This window comes from Podarcis gaigeae, assembly GCF_964106915.1.
Source record: "Podarcis gaigeae genome assembly, chromosome: 8".
In the NCBI taxonomy this organism is placed as follows: domain Eukaryota; kingdom Metazoa; phylum Chordata; class Lepidosauria; order Squamata; family Lacertidae; genus Podarcis; species Podarcis gaigeae.
Window position 1 is genome coordinate 6,948,798 of NC_139684.1, and position 14,491 is coordinate 6,963,288.

Below are 14,491 nucleotides of genomic sequence, written 5' to 3' on the forward strand. Positions count from 1 at the left end.
CTGCATATTCCTGCATTGCAGAAACCCTTGCATGTTTCAGTTAGTGTGGCCAAGCTTTTAGGAGCACAGTGGTACCTTGGTTCTCAAACACCTTGGAACCCAAACACTGCAAAGTAAGTGTTCCGGATTGCGAACCTTTTCCAGAAGCCGAACATGCTCTGTTTTGAGTTTTGCGCTTCCAATTTGAGTGCCACACTTCCGTTTTGAGTGTTACGCTGAGGTCTGTCTGTTTTTGCTATTCATTTTGCGTTTTTGTTTTTGCAGCTCTTTTTGTTTTGTGAATGCGAATGTGTGGAATCAGTTCAGCTACTGATTGATTGCGTGCCTTGGTTTTGGAACGGACATCTGGAACTGATTAAGTTTGAGAACCACTGTGTTGGCAATGACTAACTGAAACCTAAAGCCATTTTCAGTGTGCCGGTGTGGGTGTCAGTAGAGGGCAGTCGAAAACCACAGGAGGAAAAGGAGGAAGAAAGCAGGGGTGTGTTGGGACAGCAGAGCAGAGAGAGACTCACCTGCAGCGGCCTGTGTTGGGGCATCATATGCCCTGCCAGGAGACCCATCTCGCTGAACTCCACCCGAGTGTGCTCCACAGTAGATTCATGGGGCATCTGGAGGGGCAAGAATTGTCATACAACTGTCAGGGTTGGGGGTGGGCATCGGGAGGCAGACCCAGCCTCCCAGAGGAGAAAAAAGCGAAGCTGCTGCAGAGCTGGCCAAAAGCTGCAAGCCTGTGCAGGAAAGCTAGACGGTTGCCCCTCTCATCCCGTCCCCCTGCCAGCTTAGAAGACTGGTCTCTTCCATAGAAAAAGCCTGTGATGTAAGAACATTGGAGGAGCCCTGATGGAGCAGGCCGAAAGGGCCCCATCTATTATGGGATCCTGTTCTCACGTGGCCAACCAGATGCCCCAGTGGGAATCCCTCTCCCCGACCGCCATGTGGTTTCCACTGGCATTCAGAAGCATTGTTGGCCCCAACTGTGAAGGCAGAATACAGTGGTACCTCAGGTTACATATGCTTCAGGTTACCGTATTTTTCGCTCTATAAGACACACTTTTTCCCTGCTAAAAGGGAAGGGGAAATATGTGTGCATCTTATGGAGCAAATGCAGGCTGCGCAGCTAGAACAGCAAGAGGGAGCGCGACGCAGTGCTCCCTCTAGCTATTCTGGCTTCTGGGATAGCCCATGATGCCTCCGCAGGGCAGTGGGATTAAGGCTTCCCGCTGCCCTGCAGAGGCTTCGAGCAGCTATCCCTGACTTTTGCGGGCAGCTCTGTCCCTTCTCCCACCTCCCGTAAAAGCTAGGGATAGCTGCGCTCCCTTTAAAGAGCGAATGGCTCTTGCGGGAGGTGGAGGAAGGGACAGAGCACGCAACTCTGTCCCTTCCCCCACGTCCCACAAAAGCCAGGGATAGCCATGCTCCCTTTAAAGAGCCGTGTGTGCAGCTCTTGGGGGCTTTTCCCGAGCAGGGAGAAGGGCAGCCCGTCAGAGCCTGGGATGCATACAGGCTCTGCTCAGCACTTCCTTTAAATAATATATTTTTTTCTTGCATTCTCCCTCTAAAAACTAGGTGCGTCTTATGGTCAGGTGCCTCTTGTGGAGCGAAAAATACGGTGCGCACGCTTCAGGTTACAGACTCTGCTAACCCAGAAATAGTACCTCGGGTTAAGAACTTTGCTTCAGAAATCATGCGGCAGCAGCAGGAGGCCCCATTAGCTAAAGTGGTGCTTCAGGTTAAGAACAGTTTCAAGTTAAGAACGGACCTCCAGAACGAATTTAGTACTTAACCCGAGGTACCACTGTACAGCCAGCAGGGCTGGCAGCCATCGATAGCCCTCTGCTCCCTGAATTTGTGTAATCCTCAGCCCTTTCTCTGGGCCAAGAGGCAGGTCCACACACACACACACAAACCCATCTCCTGCCCCAGGATGCCCTAGCCACATACCAGGGTGGGTGGTGCCCGGAAAAGGTAGCTGAAAGGGTAATAGAGGAAGTTGATGAAGGAGGCGGCATAAAGGTCTGCATAGCGCATCAGCTGGTTGGCAAAGAGGGTCTGGCGGGACCCACAGCGGAAGAGGCTCCCCATCTTCCCATAGCACATGTCCATCTCGTGGGTGACTTTCTGCAAGAGAAGAGTCCCTGCTCAGTCAGCTGGCAAGGGTAGAAGCGCAGAAACCTAGGCTTGGGAGGTGGGGTCCTGGCAACCAGGTACCCCTTTTTGGTTTTTTATCCTTTGTCAGGGGAGAGGAGACACACACACTCCCATCTCTCTGTGGTGGTAACACAAATGCTTTGTGCGAGATATGGCCACAACTTTCAGGTCTACTATCTGTATATTGAGGAGGAGTTTGGAGTTTGGATTTGATATCCCGCTTTATCACTACCAGAAGAAGTCTCAAAGTGGCTAACATTCTCATTTTCCTTCCTTCCCCACAACAAACACTCTGTGAGGTGAGTGGGGCTGAGAGACTTCAAAGATGTGTGACTAGCCCAAGGCATAGCTGTCAACTTACAGATTTGAAAATAAGGGACCAGCAGCCTCAAAAATAAGGGATCAGCAGCCAAAATAAGGGATTTTAGTCAACCAGCGCCAAACGAAGCCTCAAGCGGCGGTTCCCACAGCGCAGCAACTCAGCAAAGGGGATGCAGCAAGGAAAACCACCGTCACCTCTCCGCTGGGAAGCGCTGAGCAAAGGTGAGTCCCCAGGCAACGCGGCCGATTTGATTAGCACAAGGCATGCAAGCTCCACCCCCCCAGTCGTTCTTAGACTCCTTATTGGGTGAGCAATGCAGCCAATCAACACAGTTGGAGCCTCCCTCCTCCCTGGCTGGCAGGGAGGGAGGGAAAGAGCTGCTTCCTTTGAAACCTGGGAGTTTTAAGGGACATCAACAATAAGGGACAGCAGCAGGACACGGCGCTGGGATAAGGGAGTTTCCCACCAAATAAGGGACAGTTGACAGCTATGGTCCAAGGTCACCCAGCAGCTGCATGTGGAGGAGCAGGGAAGCGAACCCAGTTCACCAGAATACAAGACTACCGCTCTTAACCACTACACCACACTGGCTCTCAGGACTTTTGCAAATGAAAGCCTAAGTGAATATGAGAATTGTAGAGTTGCAAGGGACGCCAAAAGTCATCTGGTTCCTGAAATGCAGGAATCCCTGACCGATGGCCGTCCAAAACCTCCAATGAAGGAGATTCCACCACCTTCCAAGGTCATCCGTTCCACTGGCAAACAGCTCTTGCCATCAAAAAGTTCTTCCTAACGTTGAGTCAGAATCGCCTTTCATGCAATTTGAATCCATCAGTTCGGGTCCTCCCCTCTGAAACGGCACAAATCAAGCTCACTCCGTCTTCCAGGTATTTGTCACCTCTCCGTCTTCACCAGGCTAAACATCCCCAACTCCCTCAACTGGGAAGCGTCCCTGAAGAAATGAGCAAATCCTGTAAGCAAGTAAGCTCGCCGATGGTGGCAGCTTCTTGGCCTTGTTCCACATGTGAGGTAGCTTTTTCTAGTATGCAAGTTTTACCATATTATTATTAGTATTAGTATTGAAATTTGTATACCACCCTATACAGTGGTACCTCAGGTTACATACATTTCAGGTTACAGACTCAGCTAACCCAGAAATAGTGCTTCAGGTTAAGAACTTTGATTCAGGATGAGAACAGAAATCACGCAGCTGCAGTGGGAGGCCCCATTAGCTAAAGTGGTGCTTCAGGTTAAGAACAGTTTCAGGTTAAGTACGGGCCTCCGGAACGAATTAAGTACTTAAGCTGGGGTACCACTGTACAAGATCTCAGTCTTAACAGCAGTCCAAGTGACCTGTGGCCGCTCCGACTAATATTTTAGGTTTTTGCATTGAACCCTTAATTGTGTCTTCTTCCTCATTTTCTTCCATGACTTTCACAACAGGAAAACATTTAATGCTCCCCCAACCCAGCCAACAATGTCCAGGTGCCAGGGGTATTTTAAGTACAATGGTACCTTGGTTTCTGAACAGCTTAGGTGACGAACAATTCAGCTCCCAAATGTCGCAAACCCGGAGTAAGTGTTCTGGTTTAGGGATGTTTTTTGGAAGCTGAACATCCATTTCAGCTGTCGGCATGGTTTCCGGGGCCTTGGTTTTCAAACGTTTTCGAAGTCAAATGGACTACCCGAAAGGATTGAGTTCAAGAACCAATATACAGGACTCCCTAACAGTGAGTTCCCAACTTGAGTTGTAGCAGCCACTGGGATCATAGGATGACTAAGGGGGCGGGTGGGGGGCGCTGGAGGTATAAATGACTATCTTATTTCAAAAAGCTGGTATCACTTGATCAAGTGCATCACTTTTGTTGACTTCCTTAAACATAAACTGTTCTAATTGGGTTTTGAATAAATGTGCAATTCATCCTTACTGTTCTGAATTTTATTGTGTTATTATCTTCCATAATAGGGTGTGCAAAATGCCAAATAATATGGAACCAAGAGGACATTGGCCCAAAAAAATTTAGGAACTACTTCTCTATAACAGAACACTTGGAGAGAGAGAAAAAACCCAGGATTGGTTAACGTTTAACACAGGAAACAGAGAGAGGCGTAATTAAAGTTGGAGTAACCCCCTCAGGATGTTGCAAAACCAGCTGTGGTCAGCTGGATTGCATCGCTCAAGGGCCTGAGAAAAAAACAAATTTTCCCCTGTGGCAAGCTTATGTTGCAATGTTCTGAATCTGGCGGTTCTAGCCCCTGTTTCCCGACTGCCTGAATAATCTGTGCTGCGTGAGCAGACCTCTCTGTGGCCTCCTAAAACCAGGGCGGGGGTGGATTACCTTTTTTGGCCTGTGGGGGGAAGAGCATGGGGGAAAGTGGACATGGGGAGAGCTACAGCTCTTGAGGGTGCCTTCCAAAAGGCTGGCCCACCAGATATTCTGCACTACTTTTAATCTTTTTTTAAAAAAATACTCCATTCTTTCATTTGATTTTCAAATCGAGCTAAAAACAAACTTGGTGGGCTCTCAGGGAACCGCTTTTGGTATCACAATGCAGAGCCTCTAGGTAAAATAATAAAAAAAAAAATGTAATAAAAAAATTAAGGTTTTATATATATAATAAAGGTAAAGGGACCCCTGACCGTTAAGTCCAGCCGCGGACGACTCTGGGGTTGCAGCACTCATCCCGCTTTAATGGCTTCTGGGTCATGTGGCCAGCATGACTAAGCCGCTTCTGGCAAACCAGAGCAGTGCACAGAAACGCCGTTTAACTTCCTGCCAGAGCGGTACCTATTTATCTACTTGAACTTTGACATGCTTTCGAACTCCTAGGTGGGCAGGAGCAGGGACCGAGCAACGGGAGCTCACCCCGTTGCGGGGATTCGAACTGCTGACCTTCTGATCGGCAAGTCCTAGGCTCTGTGGTTTAACCCACAGTGCCACCCACGTCCCATTATGTGGGCTCTAGATAACCCCATAAGGGAATCAGAGGTGTTTTTCTTATAACAGGTGTCACCCACACCTCTGCCATTGCCCATGGACTTTCTCCCCACTGCTGGACCTGCCCATCATCTAGTTTACCAACCGATAAAGAGGAGCTTTTGTGCAACGTGCTGCTTGGTTTAAAGAAGCTCCTGCCCTCATGTGGGTTTGGGGATTTTGCCTAGGACCAGCAAGACATTCTTTGCTTTGTGGGAGAAAGCAGGCTCTGTGAGAAACCCACCTCCCCCACTCCTGCCCACAGAAGCCAGGTCTTCTTCATGCAGCGCATTGTTAAATTATGGTACTCACTCCTGCAGGAGGCAGGGACGGCTTTAAAAAAGAACTAGATAAATTCATGGAGGAGAAGGCTATTCTCTGCCTCCAAAGCCAGAGGCATCAATGCTTCTGAACACCAGCTGCTAAAAACCACAGGTGGAGGGTGAGAGCCAGTGTGGTGTAGTGGTTAAGAGCGGTAGATTCGTAATCTGGGGAACCGGGTTCGCGTCTCCGCTCCTCCACATGCAGCTGCTGGGTGACCTTGGGCTAGTCAGACTTCTGTGAAGTCTCTCAGCCCCACTCACCTCACCGAGTGTTTGTTGGGGGGGGGACGAAGGGAAAGGAGAATGTTAGCCACTTTGAGACTCCTTAGGGTAGTGATAAAGCGGGATATCAAATCCAAACTCCTCTTGCGCTCAAATCCCGCTTGCAGGTTTCCTCATTGGGGCTTCTGGCTGTCACCTGCGGCCTGTCACAGCCCCCCAGGTAGGAACCAAGAGGATGGCGCTGCTGGGCATCTGGACCATAAGACAGCAGAGCCTTAAAGGTGGCTCCATTTTTTAGCCAACTCTGCTGCCTACTAAGCAAGCCCTAAATGGATCTGTGACTGAGTGAGGCTGAGCTCTGGCCCCAGAAGCCTTGACCAGCAGCCCAAAGGCTTGAGTGATGGGCTCAGGAAGGCCATAGGCCAAGATGCTGCTTGGGAACGGGGGGGGGGGTGTACCTGAATCCGCTTCTTGATGGAGCTGATGTCCGGCCGTTCGTTGCTCCCGCTGTCCAGGTGCCTGGGGGGAAAAAGAGGACACCTGTGTTCAAAATCCCACCTGAATCCCTTCTGTGTGGAGGTCACATTGCCTGCCTAAAGATTTGTTGTGGGCCCAGCTCCACCCAGCACTTCCTTGCCCCTGAAATGTACAAGCTGGGGATTATAGGAACAGCTGTTTTGAAGCTGGTGCCTGAATTTGGATGCTGACTGGAAATGACTGGCAGAATCCGAGACCTGGGAGAAGAGTCGGTAGAAGAAGATTGGAAGAAATTTAAAGACTATTTACAGAAATATTGTAAAATTAAGGAATGTTGGAAGGATGTTGGAATGAAGCTATGTGGTTTTAGCAGTAATGTTTTAAAGGAGTATTTAAAGATGGATTGTTAACTGGTGAGAATATAAAGTTATAATATATTAAGATAAATTATTGAGATAAAAGCAAAAATGGAAAGGATTTGCTGAAATAACTAATTGAACTAGAATACAAAAAAGGGAGGTGCGAGGATGTCAGGGAAACAAGCAAATGAAAGTCAGGATATGGAAAGGTTGATTTGTTTTTAATTGTTTTTTACTTTTTTGTGTTTTGAAATTTTAATAAATATTTTTTTAAAAAAAAAAGAATTTGGATGCTGAGTTTCCTATTCCCTCTCTGTCATTTTTCCTCTGTTTGTCATAGGACTTTTTTAAAAAAAATTGTAAGCCTGCAAGTATGGGCTGTCTTGTTTTTACTGTGTGTGGTTTGGGAGCTGCATGGTCAGGGAAAAAACAATGCTGTCCAGGGTTGTAAAGACTGCGGAGAGAATAACTGGGTGCACTCTTCCCACCTTGGATCAAATCTATGCTTCCAGGTGCCATAAGAAAGCTGCAGAGATAGCGCAGGATAGTGCACACCCCGGAAATGATCTCTTTCAGCTTCTGCCTTCTGGAAGAAGGTACGGGGTTATAAAGACCAGGACTAGCCGCCTGAGAAACAGTTTTTATCCAAATGCAATTTTGGTTTTAAACACAGTGTAAGGTAGTCTCTATGGGAATATATTGTATTTAATTATGGGGTATCAGAGTTTTTAGGGGGTTAACCAGACTGGGATAGCAGGCTTGTTGGTTTTTGAATGTCTGATGTAGATTTTTTCGATTTCGTTGTTCTGTATGGGACAATGACAATAAAGATTATCGTATTGTATGTAAGCCCATTCTTTCTGGCTGAAGGACAACATACAGATGCTCTAAGTACACAAACACAGAGGATTTGATTGCAATCTTTAACCATCTTCAGGGCTGTCCCATGGAAGATGGAGCCAGCTTGTTTTCTGCTGCCCCAGAGGGTAAGTCCTGAACCAATGGATTCAAATGACAAGGAAGGAGATTGTGTCTAATTATCAGGAAGAATTTTCTGAGGGTAGGAGCTGTTTGTCCATAGAATGAACTCCTTTGGAAGTGGACTCTCGTTCATTGGACATTTTTAAGCAGAGGCTGGATGGCCATCTGTCAGGGCTTCTTTAACTGTGATTCCTGCATTGCAGGGGGATGAATTTGATAACCCTTCAGTGGTCCCAACCAACTCTACAATTCTGTGATTCTATAATCGCCATAATCAGGGCAGGGGGCACCGCAAGACACTTCCAGTCCGGTTCCAGCCATGGCAACGCCTCCAACAGAGGCAGCTCTCCCTGGCAACGACTCCACATTCAGAAACTTTGTCCGTCTGTCTAAAAACAAAGTTTCTCTTCTAATAATATGAAACATGGGCTCCTTGCAAATTTCTCATGTGCACACAACAGGCAGCACCCAGGCAAAGTGCTAATGGGCAGGAATCCCAACTTACTGGTATAGCTCAGCCAAGAAGATGTCCAGGCTCCGCAGCTCTTCAAAAAGTTCTGTGGAGGGGGAAATGGACATTCTTAAGTGTGGCTTCTGAAAAGGAGGTGAAGAAGACCTGCCAGCACAACCTCTTAGGACTGGGGGTGAGGTGGGTCTTTAGATTCTTGGTATCAGCAAGTAGCAAAGCTATCTGATACACATCTAGGAAATAAGACCTGGTTTGGGGCACGAGTAAAAAGATTGGAGCCAAGATCTGGAGGTAGGGTGGGCTGGGACACCCCTTAACCACGGGAGGGCAGAGAACATAAGAAGAGACTGCTGGATCAGGCCAATAACCCATCTAATCCAGCACCCTCATCTCACAGTGGCCAACCAGATGAAGACCACCAGCAGGATTCTCCCCTCCTGTGGTTTCCAGCAACTGGAATTTAGAAACATTGCTGCCTCTGACTGTCGTTGCTTGACCAGCAAGACTCTGGGAGGAAGTGCCAATAATAATCCTGTCCACCCCTTGGCCCAGGTCGTTTTATTCACAAAAGAACTTTTTACACAATGTTCGTAAGAACCAATCAGATTTCCTCTGAGCATTTCAAAAAATCCCACGTGGGACAAAGTCAGATCAGAAGAAATCCTTTTAACTACAAAAGAATACTTTGAGCATGCATACATATCTGAGAGTACTGTAAATAAAGGAGGAATGCTTTTAGCAAAATCCCAGAGGTCAGAAACAGGCAGGAAAGGAAAGATGGCAAGGAAAGAGTATTTACCATCTCCTTATGAACTCTCTTCCTGGCCCTTAAGATCTCCCTAAAGATTAACAAACTACATCAAAGCTACCTTCTATTCTTTATGACCCAGGATGCCTGCTGAAGCAACTGTCCTGTGTATTTAGAATGCTTATACGTGTCTGTCAGGCGTAGAGAAAGCAAATGGCAGAGGTGCAGAGGCTTGTGGGATTTGATCAGAAATGATTGTCAACGAATCAAGCCCGGTCAAAGCAATGCTTTCATCGCTGACACAATGGCGTGTTCCATTTTCCATAATTCCTCATAGCAATCCCACCTGACCCCCACAGACTGTGGAGGTACAGCAGAGCCATCCTGGCTAGGAGCCATCAATAGCCCTAACCTCCTCCACAAATTTGTCTGATCCTCTTTGAAAGCCATTCAAGTTGCTAGCCAGCATTGACTCCTGTGGCAAGGAGTTCCAAAGATTAACAGAAATTCTGGCTGGTGGTCTCTCTGGGTCATTGCCAAGGGGTGAGAGGAGCTTGCCTCCACCCACTGAAACCTTCATCCCCCTCCTCCTCCTCCTTACCACTTTTCTCTGTCCAGACTTGCAGCTCCTTGGCCAACTCGGGTACCACCAGGAAGGTCCTCCATCCCTGCCTCTTCTTGGATTTGAGAATGTCCCCAAATATGTGGTCTCCGATGTACAAGATGTCCTTGCCCTTCACTCCCAAAAGGTCACACACCAGGTCTGAAGAGCCTGGAAAGAGAAGAGGTGCGATAGGAATTTTGAGGTCTTAAAGGTAAAGGTAAAGGGAGCCCTGACCATTAGGTCTAGTCGTGGCTGACTCTGGGGTTGCGGCGCTCATCTCGCTTTATTGGCCGAGGGAGCCGGCGTACAGCTTCCAGGTCATGTGGCCAGCATGACTAAGCCACTTCTGGAGAACCAGAGCAGCGCACGGAAACGCCGTTTACCTTCCCGCCAGAGTGGTACCTATTTATCTACTTGCACTTTGACGTGCTTTTGAACTGCTAAGTTGGCAGGATTGGAGGTCTTAGATATATGTTAAATGTTCATAAGTGTACCAACCAAGCACATACATAGATCAGCACAGGAAGACCGAACTGAAACCATTTTGATTCCCAAACTGACCAAATGTTTTCCCTGCAAGGAGGGAGAGGGGGTCAGGGAGCCTTCCCATTGTCTCAGGATTTGAGTAATCAGCATTTTAATGGGTGACAAACTATCAGGAAAGGCAATCAGATAACCTCTCAAACAGGAAAAACAATATTCAAATTTCTGTTTTAGACCACCTTTTCTGTGATGTAAAAGGGACACGGGTGGTGCTGTGGGTTAAACCACAGAGCCTAGGACTTGCCAATCAGAAGGTCGGCGGTTCGAATCCCCGCAACGGTTGCTCGGTCCCTGCTCCTGCCCACCTAGCAGTTCAAAAGCACAAAGTGCAAGTAGATAAATAGGTACCGCTCCGGCGGGAAGGTAAATGGCGTTTCCGTGCGCTGCTCTGGTTGGCCAGAAGCGGCTTAGTCATGCTGGCCACATGACCCGGAAGCTCCCTGTGGCTCAGTTTCCCTTCTGCAGCAGCCCACGTCTGGCTAATATTGGGGGTTCTTATAAAGGCCAGGCAGTTTTCCCAACGTGGCCTATAGCTTTGGTGCAGGCTTTACCTCCCGAGTAGACAGCGCAGTGTTGAAGGGGTCCTGTGTAGGTACCGATCCGCAGCTTCCCTGTGTCCTGAGAAAAAAAGACAGGGAGTTATGTCGGGCAGGGAAGGAATGAGGTAAGCTGGAAGGAGGGGGGACTGGCTTTCCAGCTGCTCAGCATGGAATCACATAATTGTAGAGTTGAGAAGGGGTCCCCAGGGGTCATCTAGTCCAACCCCCTGCAATGCAGGAACCCAAGCTAAAGGAATTGCCTTTGTCTATGTGTTCTGCTCTAGACCCCAATCCTGCCTCAGTTCTGGATGGGGAAGCACTTCCTAGAATCATAGAACAGTAGAGCTGGAAGGGCCCTCCAGTGGCCATCTAGTCCAACCCCCTGCAATGCCTCTACCCCCATCCAGCCTCCCAGCTGGTACCAAAAGGGCACTTACCGTGTTGACCTGCCGAAGGACTGTGCCCTCCGCGAAGAACAGAGGCTTGCGAGTGTCCACCACAATCAGGTCGAAGTAGGAGCGCCAGGGCCGGCTCTGGGGTTCTTCCTGCCGGGGGACAGGAAAAATCAGGGCGGCTTAGAGCTAGGTAGGAGGGGGTCTTTGTTGGGAAGATGCTGACCTCTGAGTCTGGAAGCTTATTGGTTTATTTATTACATTTGTATTCCAGGGCAGCTATCTACCAGCTCCATCTGGTACGCAGGCTGAGACCCTACCTGCCCGCAGAGTGTCTCTCCAGAGTGGTGCATGCTCTGGTTATCTCCCGCTTGGACTACTGCAATGCGCTCTACGTGGGGCTACCTTTGAAGGTGACTCGGAAACTGCAATTAATCCAGAATGCAGCAGCTAGACTGGTGACTAGGAGTGGCCGCCAAGACAATATAACACCGGTCTTCATTGGCTCCTAGTATGTTTCCGAGCACAATTCAAAGTGTTGGTGCTGACCTTTAAAGCCCTAAACGGCCTCTGTCCAGTATATCTGAAGGAGCATCTCCACCCCCATCGTTCAGCCCGGACACTGAGGTCCAGCACCAAGGGCCTTCTGGTGGTTCCCTCACTGCAAGAAGTGAGGTTACAGGGAACCAGGCAGAGGGCCTTCTCGGTAGTGGCACCCGCCCTGTGGAACGCCCTCCCAACAGATATCAAGGCAATAAACAACTATTTTACTTTTAAAAGACACCTGAAGGCAGCCCTGTTTAGGGAAGTTTTTAATGTCTGACGCTGTATTGTTTTTGATATTTGGTTGGAAACCAGAGTGGCTGGGGAATAAATAATAAATTATTATAATTATAATTATTATTCCACCTTTCCTCTGAAAGGTGGCGTGCGGGGGTTCTCCTCCCCATTTTGTCCTCAAAACAACCCTGTGAGGTAGGTAGGCTGTGATAGAATGTCACACCCAGTGACAGATTCATGGAGGAGACTCAAACCCTGGTGTTTCCCAGGTCCTGGTCCAACACTCTAACCCAGAATTGGCCCATCTGTGAGGCGGCACCCCACCAAGGGGAATCTCCCCCATTCCTGTCACCCAGCAGGAGACAAGAAGCTCTCCTCACATGAGGCCCACTCATGGAGTTTTCCAACTGGTCCTTGATGTAGGAGTGCAAATATCCAGAGTGTGGGGGTCAGGTGGGATTGCTATGAGGAATCATGAAATATGGAGCAAGTCATTGCGTCCGCAATGAAAGCATTGCGTTGACTGGGTTTGATTCATTGACAATAATTTCTGATCGAATCCCACAAGCCTCTGCACCTCTGCCATTTGCTTTCTCTATGCCTGACAGGCAAATATAAGCATCCTGTATACCTGAAGGAGCGTCTCCACACCCATTGTTCAGCCCGGACACTGAGGTCCAGCGCCGAGGGCCTTCTGGTGGTTCCCTCACTGCGAGAAGTGAGGCTATAGGGAACTAGGCAGAGGGCCTTCTCGGTAGTGGCGCCTGCCCCGTGGAATGCCCTCCCTTCAGATGTCAAGGAAATAAGCAGCTATCTTATCTTTAAAAGACATCTGAAGGCAGCCCTGTTTAGGGAAGTTTTTAATATTAACGCTTGATTGGAAGCCGCCCAGAGTGGCTGGGGAAACTCAGCCAGACGGGCGGGGTATAAATAATAAATAATAATAATAATAATTATTATTATTATTATTATTATTATTATTATTATTATTATTATTCTAAATACACAGGCCAGTTGATCATCAGGCATCCTGGGTCATAAAGATAGTAGGCAGCTTCTTTGATGTACCTTTATTTAGTTTTGTTAATCTAAGGGCCAGGAAGAAAGTTCACAAGGAGATGTTAAATACTGACATCCTTCCTCTCCCGTTTACTGCTGTTTATGACCTCCAGGGTTTCCTAAAAGCATTCCTCCTTGATTCCTATTTTATTTACCGTATTTTTTGCTCTATAAGACTCACTTTTTCCCCTCCTAAAAAGTAAGGGGAAATGTGTGTGCGTCTTATGGAGCGAATGCAGGCTGCGCAGCTATCCCAGAAGCCAGAACAGCAAGAGGGATTGCTGCTTTCACTGCGCAGCGATCCCTCTTGCTGTTCTGGCTTCTGAGATTCAGAATATTTTTTTCTTGTTTTCCTCCTCCAAAATCTAAGTGCGTCTTGTGGTCTGGTGCGTCTTATAGAGCGAAAAATACGATACTCTGAACTATGTATGCATGCTCAAGTAGGAAATAGTTTCTTTGTAGTTTTAATTTTAACTTTGTCCCCACGTGGGATGTGTTTTTTTTAAATGCTCAGAGGAAATCTGATTGGTTCTTATGAACACTGTGTAAAAAGTTCTTTTGTGAATAAAACGACCTGGGCCAAGGGGTGGACAGGATTATTATTGGCACCCCTCCCAGAGTCTTGCTGGTCAAGCCTTGTGTGCATTTTATTAATCAGAGTCCAATCCTTCCTTGCTTTGGGAACGCTACACTTGGGAGCAGGGAGCAAGAGAAAGAGCGAGAGCTAGCAATCGGGGGGGAAAGCGGCGACTCACCACGTCGTCTTCTCCGAAGTCAAACAAGTACGTCATGATCGCCTGCAAAGGGACAGACCCACGTGTCACTGGAGCTTCCTTCAGGAACCCAAACCTAAGACAGGCTCGCCTTCCTTGTTTCCAAAGGAGCCACCCTGGCCGCCAACACTTCTCTGACCCTGTGGCTCCCCCTCCTGACCCCTGCCAGCCAACAACGTCCCCCTGCCTGCTATGACATTGTGTGGGGCAGTGGCACTCGGCGGATAGCTCAGTGGGGAAGACCGACAGAAGTGGGGGGCCGAGCGTTGCACGCGTCTGGCAGCCGGCCAAGTCTTCTCTCCGTGGGTGAAGCCAGACACCAAGTGGGGAAAACGGAGGTGCACCACCCACCCTCGGTGAGCCGTGGGGCGGGGCTTACTTACATCTGTGTAGTTGTAGTCGCTGTTGGTGGCCAAAAAGACCTTCCCGTGGTCCTTCATGCGGCTGAGCAGGAGAGGCACTCGTGGCTGTGGAAGCAAGGCAGGAGGAAATGAAGAAGGCAGGCGTCAAGACCTCAGAGGGGAACAGACCAATTCGTTCGTAAAACCTTTTATACGACAGACTGCTCTGCCTCCTTTCTTTTAGCAAATGTTTTGTGCCACTGGGGAAGTGGTAATTCTGTATTGATTTGTTTTGTTTTTGATGCTGTATGTGATGCCAATACAGTGGTACCTCGCAAGACGAAATTAATCCATTCCGCGAGTCTCTTCGTCTAGCGGTTTTTTCGTCTTGCGTAGCAAGCCCATTGACGGCTTAGCGGATTAGCGCTAT

At 48.4% G+C, this 14,491-nt stretch overlaps 1 protein-coding gene across 1 annotated transcript in view; it reads right to left on the reverse strand.

Annotated features, from left to right (window-relative positions):
- The window catches only part of NT5DC4 (5'-nucleotidase domain containing 4), a 42,613-nt gene that overhangs the window by 3,238 nt on the left and 24,884 nt on the right, over nt 1–14,491 (reverse strand). The window contains exons 9-17 of the mRNA XM_083753301.1: nt 14,104–14,187; nt 13,703–13,744; nt 11,154–11,261; nt 10,729–10,795; nt 9,632–9,802; nt 8,319–8,370; nt 6,455–6,515; nt 1,945–2,121; nt 516–611 (exon numbers count right to left, since the gene is read on the reverse strand). Of these exons, the coding sequence (XP_083609427.1) occupies nt 516–611; nt 1,945–2,121; nt 6,455–6,515; nt 8,319–8,370; nt 9,632–9,802; nt 10,729–10,795; nt 11,154–11,261; nt 13,703–13,744; nt 14,104–14,187 (858 nt within the window). The remainder of the gene's footprint in view (nt 1–515; nt 612–1,944; nt 2,122–6,454; nt 6,516–8,318; nt 8,371–9,631; nt 9,803–10,728; nt 10,796–11,153; nt 11,262–13,702; nt 13,745–14,103; nt 14,188–14,491) is intronic.